Below are 15210 nucleotides of genomic sequence, written 5' to 3'. Positions count from 1 at the left end.
ATTTTTCTTCACTGAATGATGTGGCCGACGTTTGTTTGACATGCGTGTGATATCGCGGCAAGAGTGAAACGTTTGAAAGTGTGGGCTCACGTTACAAAACTAAGCGGCACCAGTGTCAGATGCAATATATGCAGTAGTGTAATAGTGAACAAAGGAGGCAACACTAGTAATATAATTAAACATTTACTAACAAAATACAACATCTATCTCAAGCAATGAGCTGTATTTAATATGTCTCCCGGCTCCAACTTCAACATTCACATCAAATGTTGATTCGGTAGAGTTACACTCACGAGACACTGCACTTATTCGCAATTACAAAAGTACATTATTTGCGTGTGCTTTAAAACCTTGCCGGTTAAACGTTTCATTTGCGTGCTGTTCTGACGTGCGCTTATTCAAAACGCATACACTTGAAGCGTGCGTACACTAAAAGGCTGGTCAAACAGCACCTGATTACTTCGTTATCTTAGTTAGTGACTGATTGCGCTAATACTCTCAAAAACACACAAGGTTTACATATACACACAGTTAACTTATGTCTAAAGTGAAAGTAAACAGTTGAGAGAAAAACAGATGCGTGTTTTAAAGCAACAGTACTAAACATGCTGCCGATTGTCATTAAAGGGATAGTTCACCCAAAAATTACAATTCTGTTATTTTAATTATTTACTCACTGTCATGTTGTACCAAACCTGTATTAATTTCTTTCTTGTGCTGAACACAAAAGAAGATATTTTGAAGAATGTGGGAAACCCAACAGTTGCTGGTCCCCACTGACTTTGATAGTAGGAAAAAGAAATATGAAAGTCACTGGGGACCAGCAACTGTTTGGTTTCCCCACATTCTTCAGAATATCTTCTTTTGTGTTCAACAGAAGAAAGAAACTCATTCAGGTTTAAAACAACTTGAGAGTGAGTAAATGATGACAATTTTCATTATTGGATGAACTATTCATTTAATCATGTAAATAAAATAAAACGCAAAGAGAAAAATAACTCGCTGCTCTTGACTAAAAAACTTTAATACAGTTGCTAAAATTCAGCAGTAATAAAATAACTTGAATTTTTCAAGAACTTTTCACATCATATCTTTTTGCACTGAATAGTATCAATAAGCAGTATCGGTATCGGTATCAATAAAATGTAAGCGATACCCATCCCTAGTTGTGGATCATCTAGGTAATGTCACACAGTGATAAGAATCAAGCATATGTAAACTTCTGACCACAATTAAATGACAATTGTTTTTAAAAACCTTTAAAAACACCAAATTATTTTGATGTTAAAATAACACATCAATGCTAAAAACAAAAAGTAATTTTAAAATACAGCAACATTTTAAATATACAAATTACTAACCTAAAATCAAATTAATATAATCTGCATTTATTCAAGACACTTTCATCGAATGCATCACAGCACAGATATTTTTCTGTGAAGTCTGTCTGTGTTTGAGGTACTGCATTACATCAGTGATCCAGCAGGTGGAGACACAGAAAACTTACTACATCTGTGTTTTTAGGAATCAGCCATGAAGAGGTCGTGCAGGAGTCCAAAAAACACTGGAACAAACAGCGTGTGAGTTTCATCTCAATTATTATTTAGTAGAAATCTAAGTACTTCTTAAATAATTATTCATCATTATTTACTCACCCTAGTGTTGCTCTAAAGTCAGATTACCTTCTTTTCACAAATGGAGAAATTTTAATCAATGTTCTTCGCACACTTGTCATATAATGGCAGTGGATGGCTACCTTCTTTTTATTTTGGGTGAATTATGTATTTTTATGCTTAGTGTTAGATAACCTCTAACTAGTCACCTCTGACTAATACTAGTAAAGATGGACTTAGTAAACAGCACTAATAAGTACATAGACTTTCATAAAGCATGTGGTGATCATTTCTGTGTTTCCATCAGCCTGCGGTCATTGCTTCACGCTCACCGAACAAAATCACTGCTGCTACATCAAAGAGTCCAAGCAGAGTGGGGGAGACGAATGGGAAGGCGGGTCCTGTGCAGGGAACAGGAAGTGCTGAGGTCAAAGGTCACGGGCTGGAGCTGATGATGAAGTTTGTGTGCAGTCAGTGCTGGAAAGATGGGCTGGTCAGTGAACCGGACCGAGCGCTGAAATACTGCACTGCTAAAGCCAGACACAGGTGCAGATGCTCACACACACACACACACGCACACACACAGCTGTCTCACTCTCTTCCTCTGTCTGTCTCTCTTCAGCTGGACCAAAGACAGGAGGGTTTTACTGGTCAAATCTCATGAGAGGAAGAAGTGGGTCTCAGTGCGACCTTTGCCTTTTGCCAAGACCTTTCCTCAACAATACGACGTAAGTGAAATCAATGTGTTTGCTTTTTTGAAGCAGGGATGTGAAATACACTGTACTTGTACTGTTAAAAACTCGTTTGTTACACTGCAGGACCATTTAAAATGAAGGAAAAGAGTGAATAAAAAACAAATCAAACAATCAATTCAGATGTGAAAACAACATTAATCAGGAAGCTTAAACTGTGAGCTCTTGGTGTCTAACGCTGAACGTTTCCTCACAGATCTGCATCCACGTGCTGAAGCAGCGTAAATGTCATTACATCGGGAACTGTAGTTTCGCTCACAGTCAGGAGGAGAAGGATCTGTGGACGTACATGAAGAACAATGGCTGTGAGCATCTAATCAAACACACGATCAACACTGATGTTCAGTTACAGTCGTATGCCGGATGTTCTTACCACGTTTTGTGAAGTTCTGAGGTTTCATTTAGAAATAAAAAAAGTTTTGGTATATTTGTTCATGGCAACATTTGTAAATGACCCTGTTATAGCCATCAAAATACTAAAGTTCAAACATTTTCATGATAATTATTGATCTAGGCAGTCAAGAGATTTCTACTACACTGGTTTTGTTGAGATTGATTGAAAAACCTAAGACTAGAAAAGTAGGATTTATTTAGAAAGTACGTTTAAACAATTAAAAAACAAGTATTCAACATACAATTTGACTGACAGCATTTCTTTAGGCAGAGGAGATCTAATGTATGATATGAATATTGTTTGGTAATTGTGTGAAGCATTGCATTATATACAATAATTTTCACTAAAATATGAATAGAGCACCACCTGGTGGTGGCCACCAATTTTCCTTAAATTCTGCCTCTGTTAACCTTGTCTAATAGCTGCTGAAATGTAATTGGCTGATGATGGCCATGTCTTTCAAGATATGTGAACAATAGGCAATGAAAGACATTGCCTAACCCTAAGTCAATCGGACCAGTAGGTCTATACTTGGATTCAAGTTTTTTTTCTGTGTTAGTGCCACAAATTCACCAAGCTCTGCAAGTTTTCACGTGTGTTCTCAGATTGAGCCCATGCATAAATGCACCAAGTTTGGTGAAAATATCTCATTCCGTTTAAGAATTATAGCCTTTTAAGTAGAAATGGCCATGCCCTATTTAAATTTCATGGCGATGTGTCTGAAATATTGATATTTAATTGATGTTTGTCTCCAGAGAATCTTTCTGCACTGGTTTGTTCCCTATCAGGCAAAAACCTAGGACTACTTTTGCAAAAAAAAATCATTTTGGCAGAAATATTTTTCATGATGAAAATGAAGTAGGAGATATACGTTTTGTACATCTTGAGCCAAGGATTCCAATGATATAAGACACTTGAATTTATGACAACGTGTATTTTACATTCACCAGTGCAGTATGTAATTCTCATAGAGATGATCTGTCCATGATTGGTTTAATTGAGGTCACATGTTTTCCGCTGCAGTCAGAGACTTCCAGCAGGTGTTTGATGTCTGGCTCTCGACCTCCAATCAGAACAGAGCATTTGACGGCACCTCACCTTATCAGCCAATGGAAGAGAAGCAGATCACCATGCCGACAGACTTTGCTGAAGCGATGGTACATTCCCGCAGGTTCATTCTTACCGTTCTCATGTTTACTGTCCTTACGTGTGCTGATGGAGCCACTCGTGTGTTTGTTGGTGCAGCTGGACAGTTTCTACTGTCCTTTGTGTGGGAAACACAGTAACAGTGATCGGCAGTGGCAGCAGCACATCTCCTCAGAGAAACACAAGCACAGAGTGTTCAGCGGAGAGGGAGAGGACGAGAGCCTGGCCTGGTCCCATCGCTTCCCTGGACCCTGTTTCTCCATCTGTCCCAGGTGCACCATCATCAAGTCCATCGTATCAGTCATCAATGATGAAGGGTGTGTTATTAACAGTGGTCTTTGTCCTCATTGGCTGTGACAGGTTGGATGATGGTTGTGCTGATGGAGCGAGTTGTGACTTCGCTCACAGTGAGGAGGAGCTTCAGGAGTGGTGCAGACGGAGGGACTTCCTGCGCAGGATATTGAACAAAGCCAGAGCCGACATGCTGATCTCTCCAACTGACAACAACTTTGGGATCTACAACTTCCTGCTTCAGAACTGAACAAACAGGCTCACATTTGTACTGTGTCTATGAGGGTTTAATCAGGTGAGAGTTACTGCAGGTCCTGGTGAGTGTTCACGTGTTTTAATGAAGCTGAAAGATGTTGAACCTCCAGACTGAACTCATGTAGATCATCCAGACGTGACCCAGAACACGTTTCTGACGCCTGTGTTTGATGAAGGATCTTTTACTTCATGTTGCTTAAATAGAGAATAAATGCTGTTCATAGTCTTAATAAATGTTTCGTCTGTTAGACAGCGATCAGAACATTTTGCCTTTCAGCTGTTGATCTGTATTTGACCTGCATGCAGTATTTGTCCAGGACTTCAGTAAGACGAGAGGACAGATGTGTTATTTTTGTAAGTTTGTTTAACCTTTACAATAATTCAGTTTATAAAAGAAAATTAAACATTATACATATTAATCACAGTATAATGCAGCAAACATTATTTTTGTGAAACTTTTTTTTAGTATTTTTTTTTTCTGAATAAATTATGATTTTATTTATTAATGCTTTTATAATTGATGTGAATTAGAGGAAATGGATTTTTACTGGAAATCACGTCATACCTGCTTCTTTCAAGTTTATTTTGCTTGTGCACAAAAAGTCAGTGTGTTGCAGAGTCTTACAGTCACTTATTGTTGTATTTACTTTCTCGTGTTATTACAACTTTTGAACTAGGCTTTAGCGAACAAGTCAATGCCTGAGAATTGAAGTGAAAGTGATGAAAACGAGTAAGTAAATGAAGGCGGCACAGACAGAAGGCTGTTTTAAATGTTACGTGGTCTTATGCCTCATTCAGACTACACAACTTTAAACGTCGGCAGATCGCTGTGCTGCTCAGACTACATGACTTGCTGTCTGTCTTGAGGTCGTTGTGGTGTTCACACTACGTAAATGATCCGCAACGGGGTCAGACACTACACCAGCTGACAACAATTCTGTTGCCCAACGACTCTATCCGGTCCCCAAATCAATGGACGTGAAAATGGACATCAGGAAGAAATTAAGTGCTGCAAGCTGTTTGCGTGATCTCCATTTCTTGTGTCCAAAGTTTTCTTAAAGCCATGTTGCTGCTGCTGTTTTTCTTCTGGTGACCTCAACCCATGCCTTGCTCTCTCATTGGCTGTAGCTCGTCGTGACACCTGACATCACATGATGTTGAGTCGGCAGACCGGCCCAGATATTTAGCATGCTAGATATTCATTTGGCATTGGTGACCCTGATAGCACTCGTACATCACAGAGACGTCTATTTTACGTCTGCATTTACATCTGCAAGACCTATGTTTTAGTGTTTGCTCATCTGCAATACGTCTATAGGATGTTTCCTATCAGATGTCAAATAGACGTTTAGAGAATGCCTTTAAGATGTTTATGATTTAGAATCCAATTAGTAGACGAACACCAGAGACAAGGTAAGCACTGCCAATGCAGTTTGTAAATGCATTTTTTTGCACGCTTTTGCTCATTTTACGTTAAATGTAACTTTGTAACTTAATTTCATAATTCACCCTTCACTGGGAGTTTGTTTGACAGGCGATCTACCAATCTTAACGTCGAAATCACCATTTTTTCTGACAAATAATGGTATATTGACATCTTTCCGTGGTTGAAATATCATACCTTCTAGGGCTGCACGATATTTCAGCATTGATATCGCGATGTGTGCATACGCGATAATCACATCACAGGATGTGCGACATTTAGTATAGTGATCGTTAATCCGTATAGACCAGGGTTCGAAACGCAGGTTATTTATTGGATTAATTGCAAAGTTTAACCATCATACAATGAAGGTTCATCATTTGCATGTGTTTCAGGCCCTGTCTGTTTAAACATTCAAGCGATTTTAAACCATTCAAGCGCGAGAAGGTGCAAAATAGAGCTCAATTATGTACATGTGCTGTTTTCTGTGCTCACACACAGAGCCACGCAGATGCAGATCAACACCGAATTCCGTTCACTTCGTCTATTTGTGCCTGAAGTGACACTTAACGGGCAAAATGCATGTCTCTGCAAGTATCCTTATAAATACAGTTGCTTGTGGCTTAGCTGAAGGTAAACAATTGAGAAAGAAAACGGATGTATAACAGTATATTGGTTCACAGTAGGGCTGCACGATAAACCGCATGCAATATTTAACGCGCATCTTGTCAGTAAAGCCATTCTGTAATCAGCGGTAAATCTCCATCACGTGCAGGCTTTCACATGGAGCAGCATTAACTACACAGAGCCGTTGTTCACCGACAAGCTGCGCAAAACATGCGCAAAATATGATGAAAGCCCGCAGGTGATGGAGATTTACTGCTGATTACAGAACCGACTTTACTGACAAGATGTGCGTTAAAAAGCCATGCGATTTATCGTGCAGCCCTAGTTCACAGCAGTTTAATGTTCCTGATGCTTTCGGTGTCATGAATGTTAATCAAACAACAAAACGCAAAGAGAAAAATCACTTTTGTAGCTTTAACTCGATTTAATTTATACAGTGAAGACAGTGTTATTTTACATTTGATTATTACATTTCTGTACCTGAATACTGTTAGACTTGCCTGAAAAATATAAAGCACTGTTTATTTAATTTGTATCTTTGTTTTATTATATTTATCTATGCTTGTATATTGTTTATTTTCTATGCTGATTTACTCGCCTACAAAATCATAATTTTTTTTCAAATCGAGCTATTCAATCAAGTCATCTGGTGATTTTTTTTTCATGTTGCAATATATATAGCAGAAAAACAAAATATCGCATTGTGAGTTTTTTTCCAACATTGTGCAGCCCTTGATGTTTATTCATGTTTATTTTGTGCTGTAACTAGTAGTAAAAAGGAAGAGATGATCGCCCTGCTGAGAAAAAAAAACAATAGAAACCAATCACAGAAATTCTATTGGTTTCCACTACAAATACCATTACATATTACAAACCATCAACTATTAACCATTAAAAACTGGTTTCCTGTAGTGTTTTGTTAGTGGTTTTGCTTGAACTGAGGCGCTACAGCGATCTGTCAGGACACATTAAAGGGCCACAAAACGGTATTTATTGTATGAATTTCTTAAATGACAAAATTTGAAAGCATAGGCTTTTTGCAATGGGACAATTAAATGCCCTGTTTGGTTGATTTGTTCACGAATAATCTCCCGTGAGGTGGCCTGAGGTAAAAGCTGAGATAAACTGTATAGTTCCCTTTTATTTTAAGTTGGCCACTGACCACAACAAAGTATAATAATCACTAATATTTTCGAAACCTCAACTGTAGAAAAGTTTTAGTTTTTTCTTATTAAAGGGGTCATATGATGCGATTTCAAGTTTTCCTTTCTCTTTGGAGTGTTACACGCTGTTCGTGAATAGATAAGATCCCTGAAGTTGCAAAGACTACAGTCTCAAAACCAAAGAGATATTCTTTATCAAAGTTAAGACTCTGCCACGCTTGAAAAATAATGTGTTTTTTGAACATTAAAGCATGTCAACATATTCTGTTACACCAAATACACAAAATAATGATCTTTAAAAAAAGCATCATATGACCCCTTTAAGACGATGCTCGCACGCGTCATTTCCTGTGGTAATAGTAATTCGTTTTTGTGGTGTATTTTATAGCTTTTTAAACGAAGATGCATCACTTTGTTATATTCCTCTTTTTGGTTAAAAGTGTCCAATAAATTAAGAAATGTGTATGTAAAATGTAAATCGATTTTCTGGTCATACCTTGTGACGGTAAATGTGAATGAGGATGATGCAGAAGAAATGGTTTGGCGTCTCCAAACACTGACAATCAGCCCCATAAGCAGACGTGTGTTTTGTGACTTCAGCATGTGAAGAAATCATTTTGACTCTTGAGGTTCGAATAAAGAATACATTGAACAAACTTGCAAATAAAGTGCGTTGACTCTCTTTTTTTATGTTGCTGATTCAAGGTTTTCTAGCATTACACTTTTGGGAGTTAATTTTGAACGCATTTTGCTCACATTAACCTGCTGCACTTAATCTGACCTGCTGCTCAACAAAACCAAAGATGATCAGAAACTCCACCCTCTTACATAACACTTACCAGGAAGAGATTCATGATTTCTCTTCCTATCAAACCGACTCTCATGTTGGACAAAAACGCTTTCAATAAGTTTTTTTTTTTAACCAGACAGCAGATCTTTGTGATTCTCGTTCATAAAATGAAAGTGAAGTTTAGTTTGCTTCAGCTCATTCTCGTGATTCTTGAAGCCATCATTCAGAAAGTGAAAGTAAAGTTTAGATTTCTGGAGCTCAAACGCTGAAAATGGATTCACCAGCTGAGTATGATTATAGTTGTCCCGTGTGTCGTGATGTTTTCAATGTTCCTGTTATTTTATCATGTAGTCACAGTTTCTGTAAAGAGTGTCTTCAACAGTTCTGGAAAATCAAGAAAGCTCGGGAGTGTCCTGTCTGCAGGAGACTGTCAAAACATGAACCTACGTGTAATCTGGCGTTAAAAAACTTGTGTGAGTCGTTCCTGAAGGAGAATAACGAGAACCTTTCATCAGGATCTGAGGAGCTCTGCAGTTTACACAGTGAGAAACTCAAACTCTTCTGTCTGGAGGACAAACAGCCGGCGTGTTTAGTGTGCTTTACTTCACAGACACACATCAATCACACATTCAGACCCATCGGTGAAGTGGCTTCATCATATAAGGTAGGAGATATATAAGTTGTATATAATAAACAATGTATGTCTCTGTACCATATGTATTCAGTGAACTTCTAGCATGAATCTCTGGTGTCTTGGATTTTCACTTTCAATTCCAGGAGGAGCTCAATACAGCACTGAAGCCCTTACAAGAGAAACTAAAACACAAAGAAAACATTAAAGGGGAATTTGAGAGAACAGTTCAACACATCAAGGTGAGGATTGATTCTTTTGAAATCGAATTTGATGAGAAAAGCTGAATTGGTTGTCTCGCATAATTGTATCTTCCTTTGACTGGAAAACAAAAATATTCAATGCATGTTTTTATTTAATAGTATATAAAGATGGAAATTAGTATTACATATACGGACATTTATTCAAAATATGTAAAAAAAAAAACTATTAGAAATATGCATTAAAACCATCAAATATTCGCCTTCTCAGGGTCACAGCAACTTTTATAACTAGGACGGCATGTCACTTTTGAAAATAATTCATATTAAAGGGTTAGTTCACCCAAAAATGAAAATTAGCCCATAAATTACTCACCCTCAAGTCATCCTAGGTGTATATGACTTTCTTCTTTCAGACGAATCCAGTCGGAGTTATATTAAAAATGGTCTTTGATCTTTCAAGCTGTTTAATGCCACTCAGTGGGTGTTGCATGCTTCAGTCCAAAATAAGTTAAAGAAAAAGCGCCCATCCATAAAAGAAATGTCTCGCACGTCTCCGGGGGGTGAACAAAGGCCTCCTGTAGCGAATCGATGCGTTTTTGTAAGAAAAATATCCATATTCAAAACTTAATAATCACTTTAATGTAGCTTGCGCCAACAGTCCTACATGGAAGCAGTTCTGGGCGGATGACGTATGAGGTCGGTGTTGCGCATGCGCTGCTCAGAAGTGATGCACGCGGAAGCGCAGCGGAGATATCAAAACAAAACGGTCACGAATTAGAAGTACAAAAGAATGTCGGAGGATTTCGATATAAGCCTAGAGGAGACTGGTTTTCCTTTGCTAAAGTAAGGAAATTTTGCTTCCTTTGCTCCTGTTAACAAACTTTGGTTTTCACGAGACTCACCGGCGCATGCGCAACGCCGACCTCATACATCATTCACCCGGTGCTGATTCCGTGTACAACAGTGAGCGCAGGCTAGATTCAAGTGATTATTATGTTTTGAATATGGATATTTTTCTTACAAAAACGCATTGATTCGCTACAGGAGGCCTTTGTTCACCCCCCGGAGCCGTGTGAGACACTTTTTTTTTATGGATGGGTGCTTTTTATTGAACTTCTTTTGGACTGAAGCACTGCAACACCCGCTGACTGCAATGATAGAGCTTGAAAGATCAAAGACAATTTTTAATATAACTCCGACTGGATTCGTCTGAAAGAAGAAAGTCATATACACCTAGGATGACTTGAGGGTGAGTAATTTATGGGCTAATTTAAATTTTAGGGTGAACTAACCCTTTAAGTTTATACAATGTAAAGAAACTGAAAAAAAAAAAAACAGAAACTGAAACTTCTGATTGCTGGTTGCTTCGGCAGTGGGTGGGACTAACATGCAAGCAGCAATCCCATTGGCTAGTGCTCACTTTTCACACTCTTTGCTTTCAGCAAATAATTTTAGTCAAACTCAGAGAGCATAATTAATATTCATGAGCAGTTGACAATATAAATCTACCTGAGAGAAGATCTGGGTAAAAAAAAAAAAGAAGATCTTTGACTGTTATAAGCTATTTAATGTAATCTAGTGTTGTTAAATAGATTAAAAAATACATTTAAGTATCTTTGTTTTTATCTTAATAATAATTATTGCTAGTCTTTTTTTCACAGAAACACTGAAAGACCAATGACGTCTCAAGCACCACCAGCCAGTAATTCAGTTTAATTTGAAATTCTGCATTTTCATTTAGACATGGTTTCCATGTTTTAGTTCTAACATTCAGAAAATTATAAAAAATGCTTTATTGACTAACCTAAGTCCAGCCAAAGTCCCTTTAAGGCAAGTCATGTCACTCTGCGGCCATCTTTGAAACACCTCTCTTGCGTGCAAGTGCAGCTCCTATTTGAATGGGGAAACATCAAATTCTCCCAAACTTCTCGACAAGCTTATGATTAAATATCATATTTGAAATCACCAATGAAATCTGACAACAACTGTCTCATAAATGTTGTTTCTTTTGCTCAATAGCGTCAAAAAATTCTTATTTTTCAGGCTAGACCAGCCAGTGCGCATGTGCAGTTAAGCACACGTTTCTGAGCGCTGACTGTTTCTATAGCAACCAGGACTTCTAACGGCAGCTGCAGTGACGCAAGGACTTTACCGATTAGCGATTGGCTCGTTTACTCAGAAGGCGGGGCTTCGTCCAATAGAACGTTGCATTTTTCCCCCCATTCAAAACTATATAAGTGACACGTCTTGGGTATTCTATTGTCTTTGGTTCAGCTGTTATGCTTCCAAATATTATATGAATCTTCTTAAGGCTGGAATACACTACAAGATTTTAAAAATCTGAACAGATTTTAAAACGCTAGACATCATACACTTACCGACTTTAAATAGTCACAATGGAAAACTGGATGTCATACATTACACAACTAAGGATTAGAGATTCGTCCCGAAGGTTGTGGGTTCAAGTCTCAATACCGGCAGGAATTGTAGGGTGAGTGATTGAACAGTGCTCTCTTCCACCTTCAATACTCTTCCTTTTAGCAAGGCACTGAACCCCCAACTGCAGCAAATGGCTGTCCACTGCTCTGGGTGTGTGTTCAAAACTCACTGTTAAAGGCAGAGCACAAATTCAGAGTATGGGTTACCATACTTGGCCACATGTCATGTCACATCACATGTCACACATGTCACATTCATAATCTGAAGCTAATAAAATCTGCAACCATTATACACTACGCTATTTTCTGTGGAATCTGTCAACACTAATCAGCAGAATGGGTTTGACTTTTTGTAACTAGTGTCGACTTCTCTGGACTGTAAATTGGGGGAAAATCAGGGCAAAAGTTGTGTACTAGTATATTCCTGCCTTTAAGCCATTTAACACTGTGTCATTTTGTGAAAAGAGGCTGATGAGATTTATGTGTATTTTCACCTACAGAGACTGAACATCTACTACTACAGTACTAGTACTTCAGAAAGTTAAAACTGAAGTTAACTAACCCACGTTTACTCACTCGCTCTTCATGCTGCTCCAGAATAAGTCACGTCTTTTAAATGATTGAAGTGAATGTGGTTTGATTTCAGTCTCAAGCTGATCACGCGGAGCGTCAGATTAAACAGCAGTTTGAGAAGCTTCATCAGTTTCTCAGAGATGAAGAAGAAGCTACAATCACTGCACTGAGGGAGGAAGAGGAGCAGAAGAAGAAGATGATGAAGGAGAAGCTGGAGGAGATCAACAGACACATCTCAGCTCTTTCACACTCAATCAAAGACACGGAGGAAATGATGAAAGCCAGTGACGTCTGCTTTCTGAAGGTCTGATTTCAGATCATTGATTGATTGATTGAGTTGTTGATGATAAACTGTGTGTTTGTTCTGCAGGAGTTTCCAGTCTCAATGGAAAGGTGAGTGATCTGCTGCTGTCTCTGCTCTCTCTGCTTCTGATCCAAAGCCACTGCAGTTCTGATCCTGAATGTTCTTCCAGAGTCCAGATCTCATCACAGCCGGATCCACAGACGCCTTCTGGAGCTTTGATTGATGTGCCGCGTTACTTGGGCAACCTGCCCTTCAGAGTCTGGATGAAGATGCAGGACATCATCCAGAAAAGTGAGTCTGGAGAACATCTGTGCTCTTACACACACACTGGAAATGATGTATGAGGGAAGATTTATAGATTTTAGCATTATGTGTGAAGAATCAGCTAAGCTACTGCACCAAAATGAGCCATAAAAAGAGAACATGATATTTACAGTTACAGTAATACAGCAGATTGTTTTTGTCAATATCAGTTTCTGTTGACATTCAATTCAATTCAAGTTTATTTGTATAGCACTTTTCACGATGCAAATCATTGCAAAGCAGCTTTACAGAAACATTATATAATGTTTCTACATTATATTTAGTAATAGCTTATCAGTGGTGACTATCTCAATTGATGTTCATATAGCAGAAATGTACGGTAAAAATCAAGCAGTTAGTAAATGTCATGTAATCAAACAAACGGTGAACACTATTAACAGCAATGATTATATGTTGCGGTCAAACTTATAGCAAAATTTGGTAGTTTTGTATATTGTCTGAGGATTGGCATCATCTGAGGTCTTCTGAGGGGTCGGCATCATCTCTTCTCAGGTGTTCGGTCATCTCAGGTCTTTGTAAGGGCTGGATTCAGACTGAAGCTTGTGTAATTTCTAGTTACCACGGGATGCAAAATTAGCGTAGCTGCTGTTACAACTAGCTTTTCTGCATCAGAAACAGGTAGCATTTGTAACATGGGAAATATGATTTTCAAAAGACAAGAACCATCTTAAAGCCTGCCCTTGAATACCTGTATAGTTTTGTATTTGATCTGAGTATTTCATGATCTATAGTGTCGAAAGCAGCACTAAGGTCAAGTAAAACTAGCAATGAGATGCAGCCTTGGTCTGACGCAAGAAGTCATTTGTAATTTTAACAAGTGCAGTTTCTGTGCTATGATGGGGCCTAAAACCTGACTGAAATTCTTCATAGATATATCTTTTTTGCAGGAATGAGCACAATTGAGCAGACACAACTTTTTCTAAACTTTTAGACATAAACGGAAGATTTGAAATAGGTCTGCGTCACGACCAGAGCTCAAAGCCGTAACAAATGGAAGGAGGACATAGTACGGTTGGTAAGGTTGCAACAAAAATATTTATTAACATAAGAAAACATATATAAAACAAGGAAGCAATGAAAAATAACTACAATTTCTGTCTGACACAAGATGTTATAGTGTCAGACAGAATAAGTCTCACAGCTCATAACAAAATCCAAATAAACAACCCAAAACCAAAAGCAAACACAAAACAATCAGGAGCAAACAAGCAACCCACACCAACAAAGCCAAAGCTTTTTTTATAGAGGGAAGAATAGGTGGACATCATTCTCTTGATGAGTCTCCTAGCCACACCCACTGGCCGGCCGTAGCAGGAAGAGTAGGAGACTCGTCACAGTCTGTAATTTGTCAGTTCACTAGGATCTAGTTGTGGTTTCTTAATAAGAGGCTTAATAACCGCCAGCTTGAATGGTTTTGGGACGTGAACAAAAGATAAAGACGAGTTAATAATATTGAGAAGCGGTTCTTCTGCTACAGGTAACAACTCTTTCAGTAAAAGTGACATGGGATGCAAATCTGAAATTTATTAAGGATGTATTTACTATAACAACACAGTGATCAGAGAAAAATGTCTGATGTGTTTGATCAACAGTGTCATAATTTAGCTTTAATTTTCTGTATAGCTGCTTTGCAATGATTTGTATCGTGAAAAGTGCTATACAAATAAACTTGAATTGAAAAAACTTGAATTGAATTGAATTCATAATAATCTGTGTTCAGTTCACTCCTGATCATTATATGAACATCAGAATAAAAGCAGCTGTTGATTGTGTCTCATCAGCTCCGGTGATTCTGGATCCAAACACTGCAAATCCACATCTCATCCTGTCTGATGATCTGACCAGTCTGAGATGGAGCTTGACCAGTCAACCATTTCCTGATAATCCAGAGAGATTCGACGAGTATGCCTGTGTTCTGGGTTCAGAGGGTTTTAACTCAGGAACACACTGCTGGGATGTGGAGGTTAAAGAGAGTTTGTACTGGAGTCTTGGAGTAACTACAGCATCAAACCAAAGGAAGGGACCTGTTTTCTTTAACACTGAGGTCTGGTGGGTGCAGTACGGACTGGATGAGCGGTTTGGTTTTCCTGTTAAACAGAGGCTGGACAGGGTGAGAGTTGATCTGGACTATGACAGAGGAACATTGTCATTCTCTGATCCTGTAACTAACACACATCTACACACATTCACAACCACCTTCACTGACACCGTCTTCCCATTCTTCTGGTGTAATGATTTGAAAATTGTGCCAGTTAACTGAATAGTCTGATAGAAGAGATCGGA

At 38.4% G+C, this 15210-nt stretch overlaps 1 protein-coding gene and 1 pseudogene across 1 annotated transcript; both read left to right on the top strand.

Annotated features, from left to right (window-relative positions):
* LOC107691091 (zinc finger CCCH domain-containing protein 7B-like) overlaps nt 1–4677 on the top strand; it is a 22591-nt pseudogene extending 17914 nt beyond the window's left edge.
* Nucleotides 4678–8518: 3841 nt separating this feature from the next.
* Nucleotides 8519–15198, top strand: trim35-3 (tripartite motif containing 35-3). Its single transcript, XM_016489572.1, has 6 exons — nt 8519–9118; nt 9232–9327; nt 12373–12603; nt 12670–12692; nt 12773–12894; nt 14709–15198. Exons 1-6 carry the CDS (start codon nt 8726–8728, stop codon nt 15185–15187), a joined length of 1344 nt encoding a protein of 447 aa, XP_016345058.1. The 5' UTR covers nt 8519–8725; the 3' UTR covers nt 15188–15198.
* Nucleotides 15199–15210: the final 12 nt, after the last annotated feature.

This window comes from Sinocyclocheilus anshuiensis, unplaced genomic scaffold (genome assembly GCF_001515605.1).
Source record: "Sinocyclocheilus anshuiensis isolate Anshui unplaced genomic scaffold, SAMN03320099.WGS_v1.1 scaffold30, whole genome shotgun sequence".
Lineage (NCBI taxonomy): Eukaryota > Metazoa > Chordata > Actinopteri > Cypriniformes > Cyprinidae > Sinocyclocheilus > Sinocyclocheilus anshuiensis.
Note: the sequence above shows the minus strand (reverse complement) of the source record. Positions and strands in the feature narration are given on the sequence as shown.

What these genes read in the sequence shown, in the direction of transcription:
- trim35-3 (XM_016489572.1), top strand. Translation starts at nt 8,726, where the DNA reads ATGGATTCACCAGCTGAGTATGATTATAGTTGTCCCGTGTGTCGTGAT. An exon ending in AAGTGGCTTCATCATATAAG is followed by an intron (nt 9,119 to 9,231) that starts GTAGGAGATATA and finishes TTTCAATTCCAG; the next exon opens with GAGGAGCTCAATACAGCACT. An exon ending in GAACAGTTCAACACATCAAG is followed by an intron (nt 9,328 to 12,372) that starts GTGAGGATTGAT and finishes GTTTGATTTCAG; the next exon opens with TCTCAAGCTGATCACGCGGA.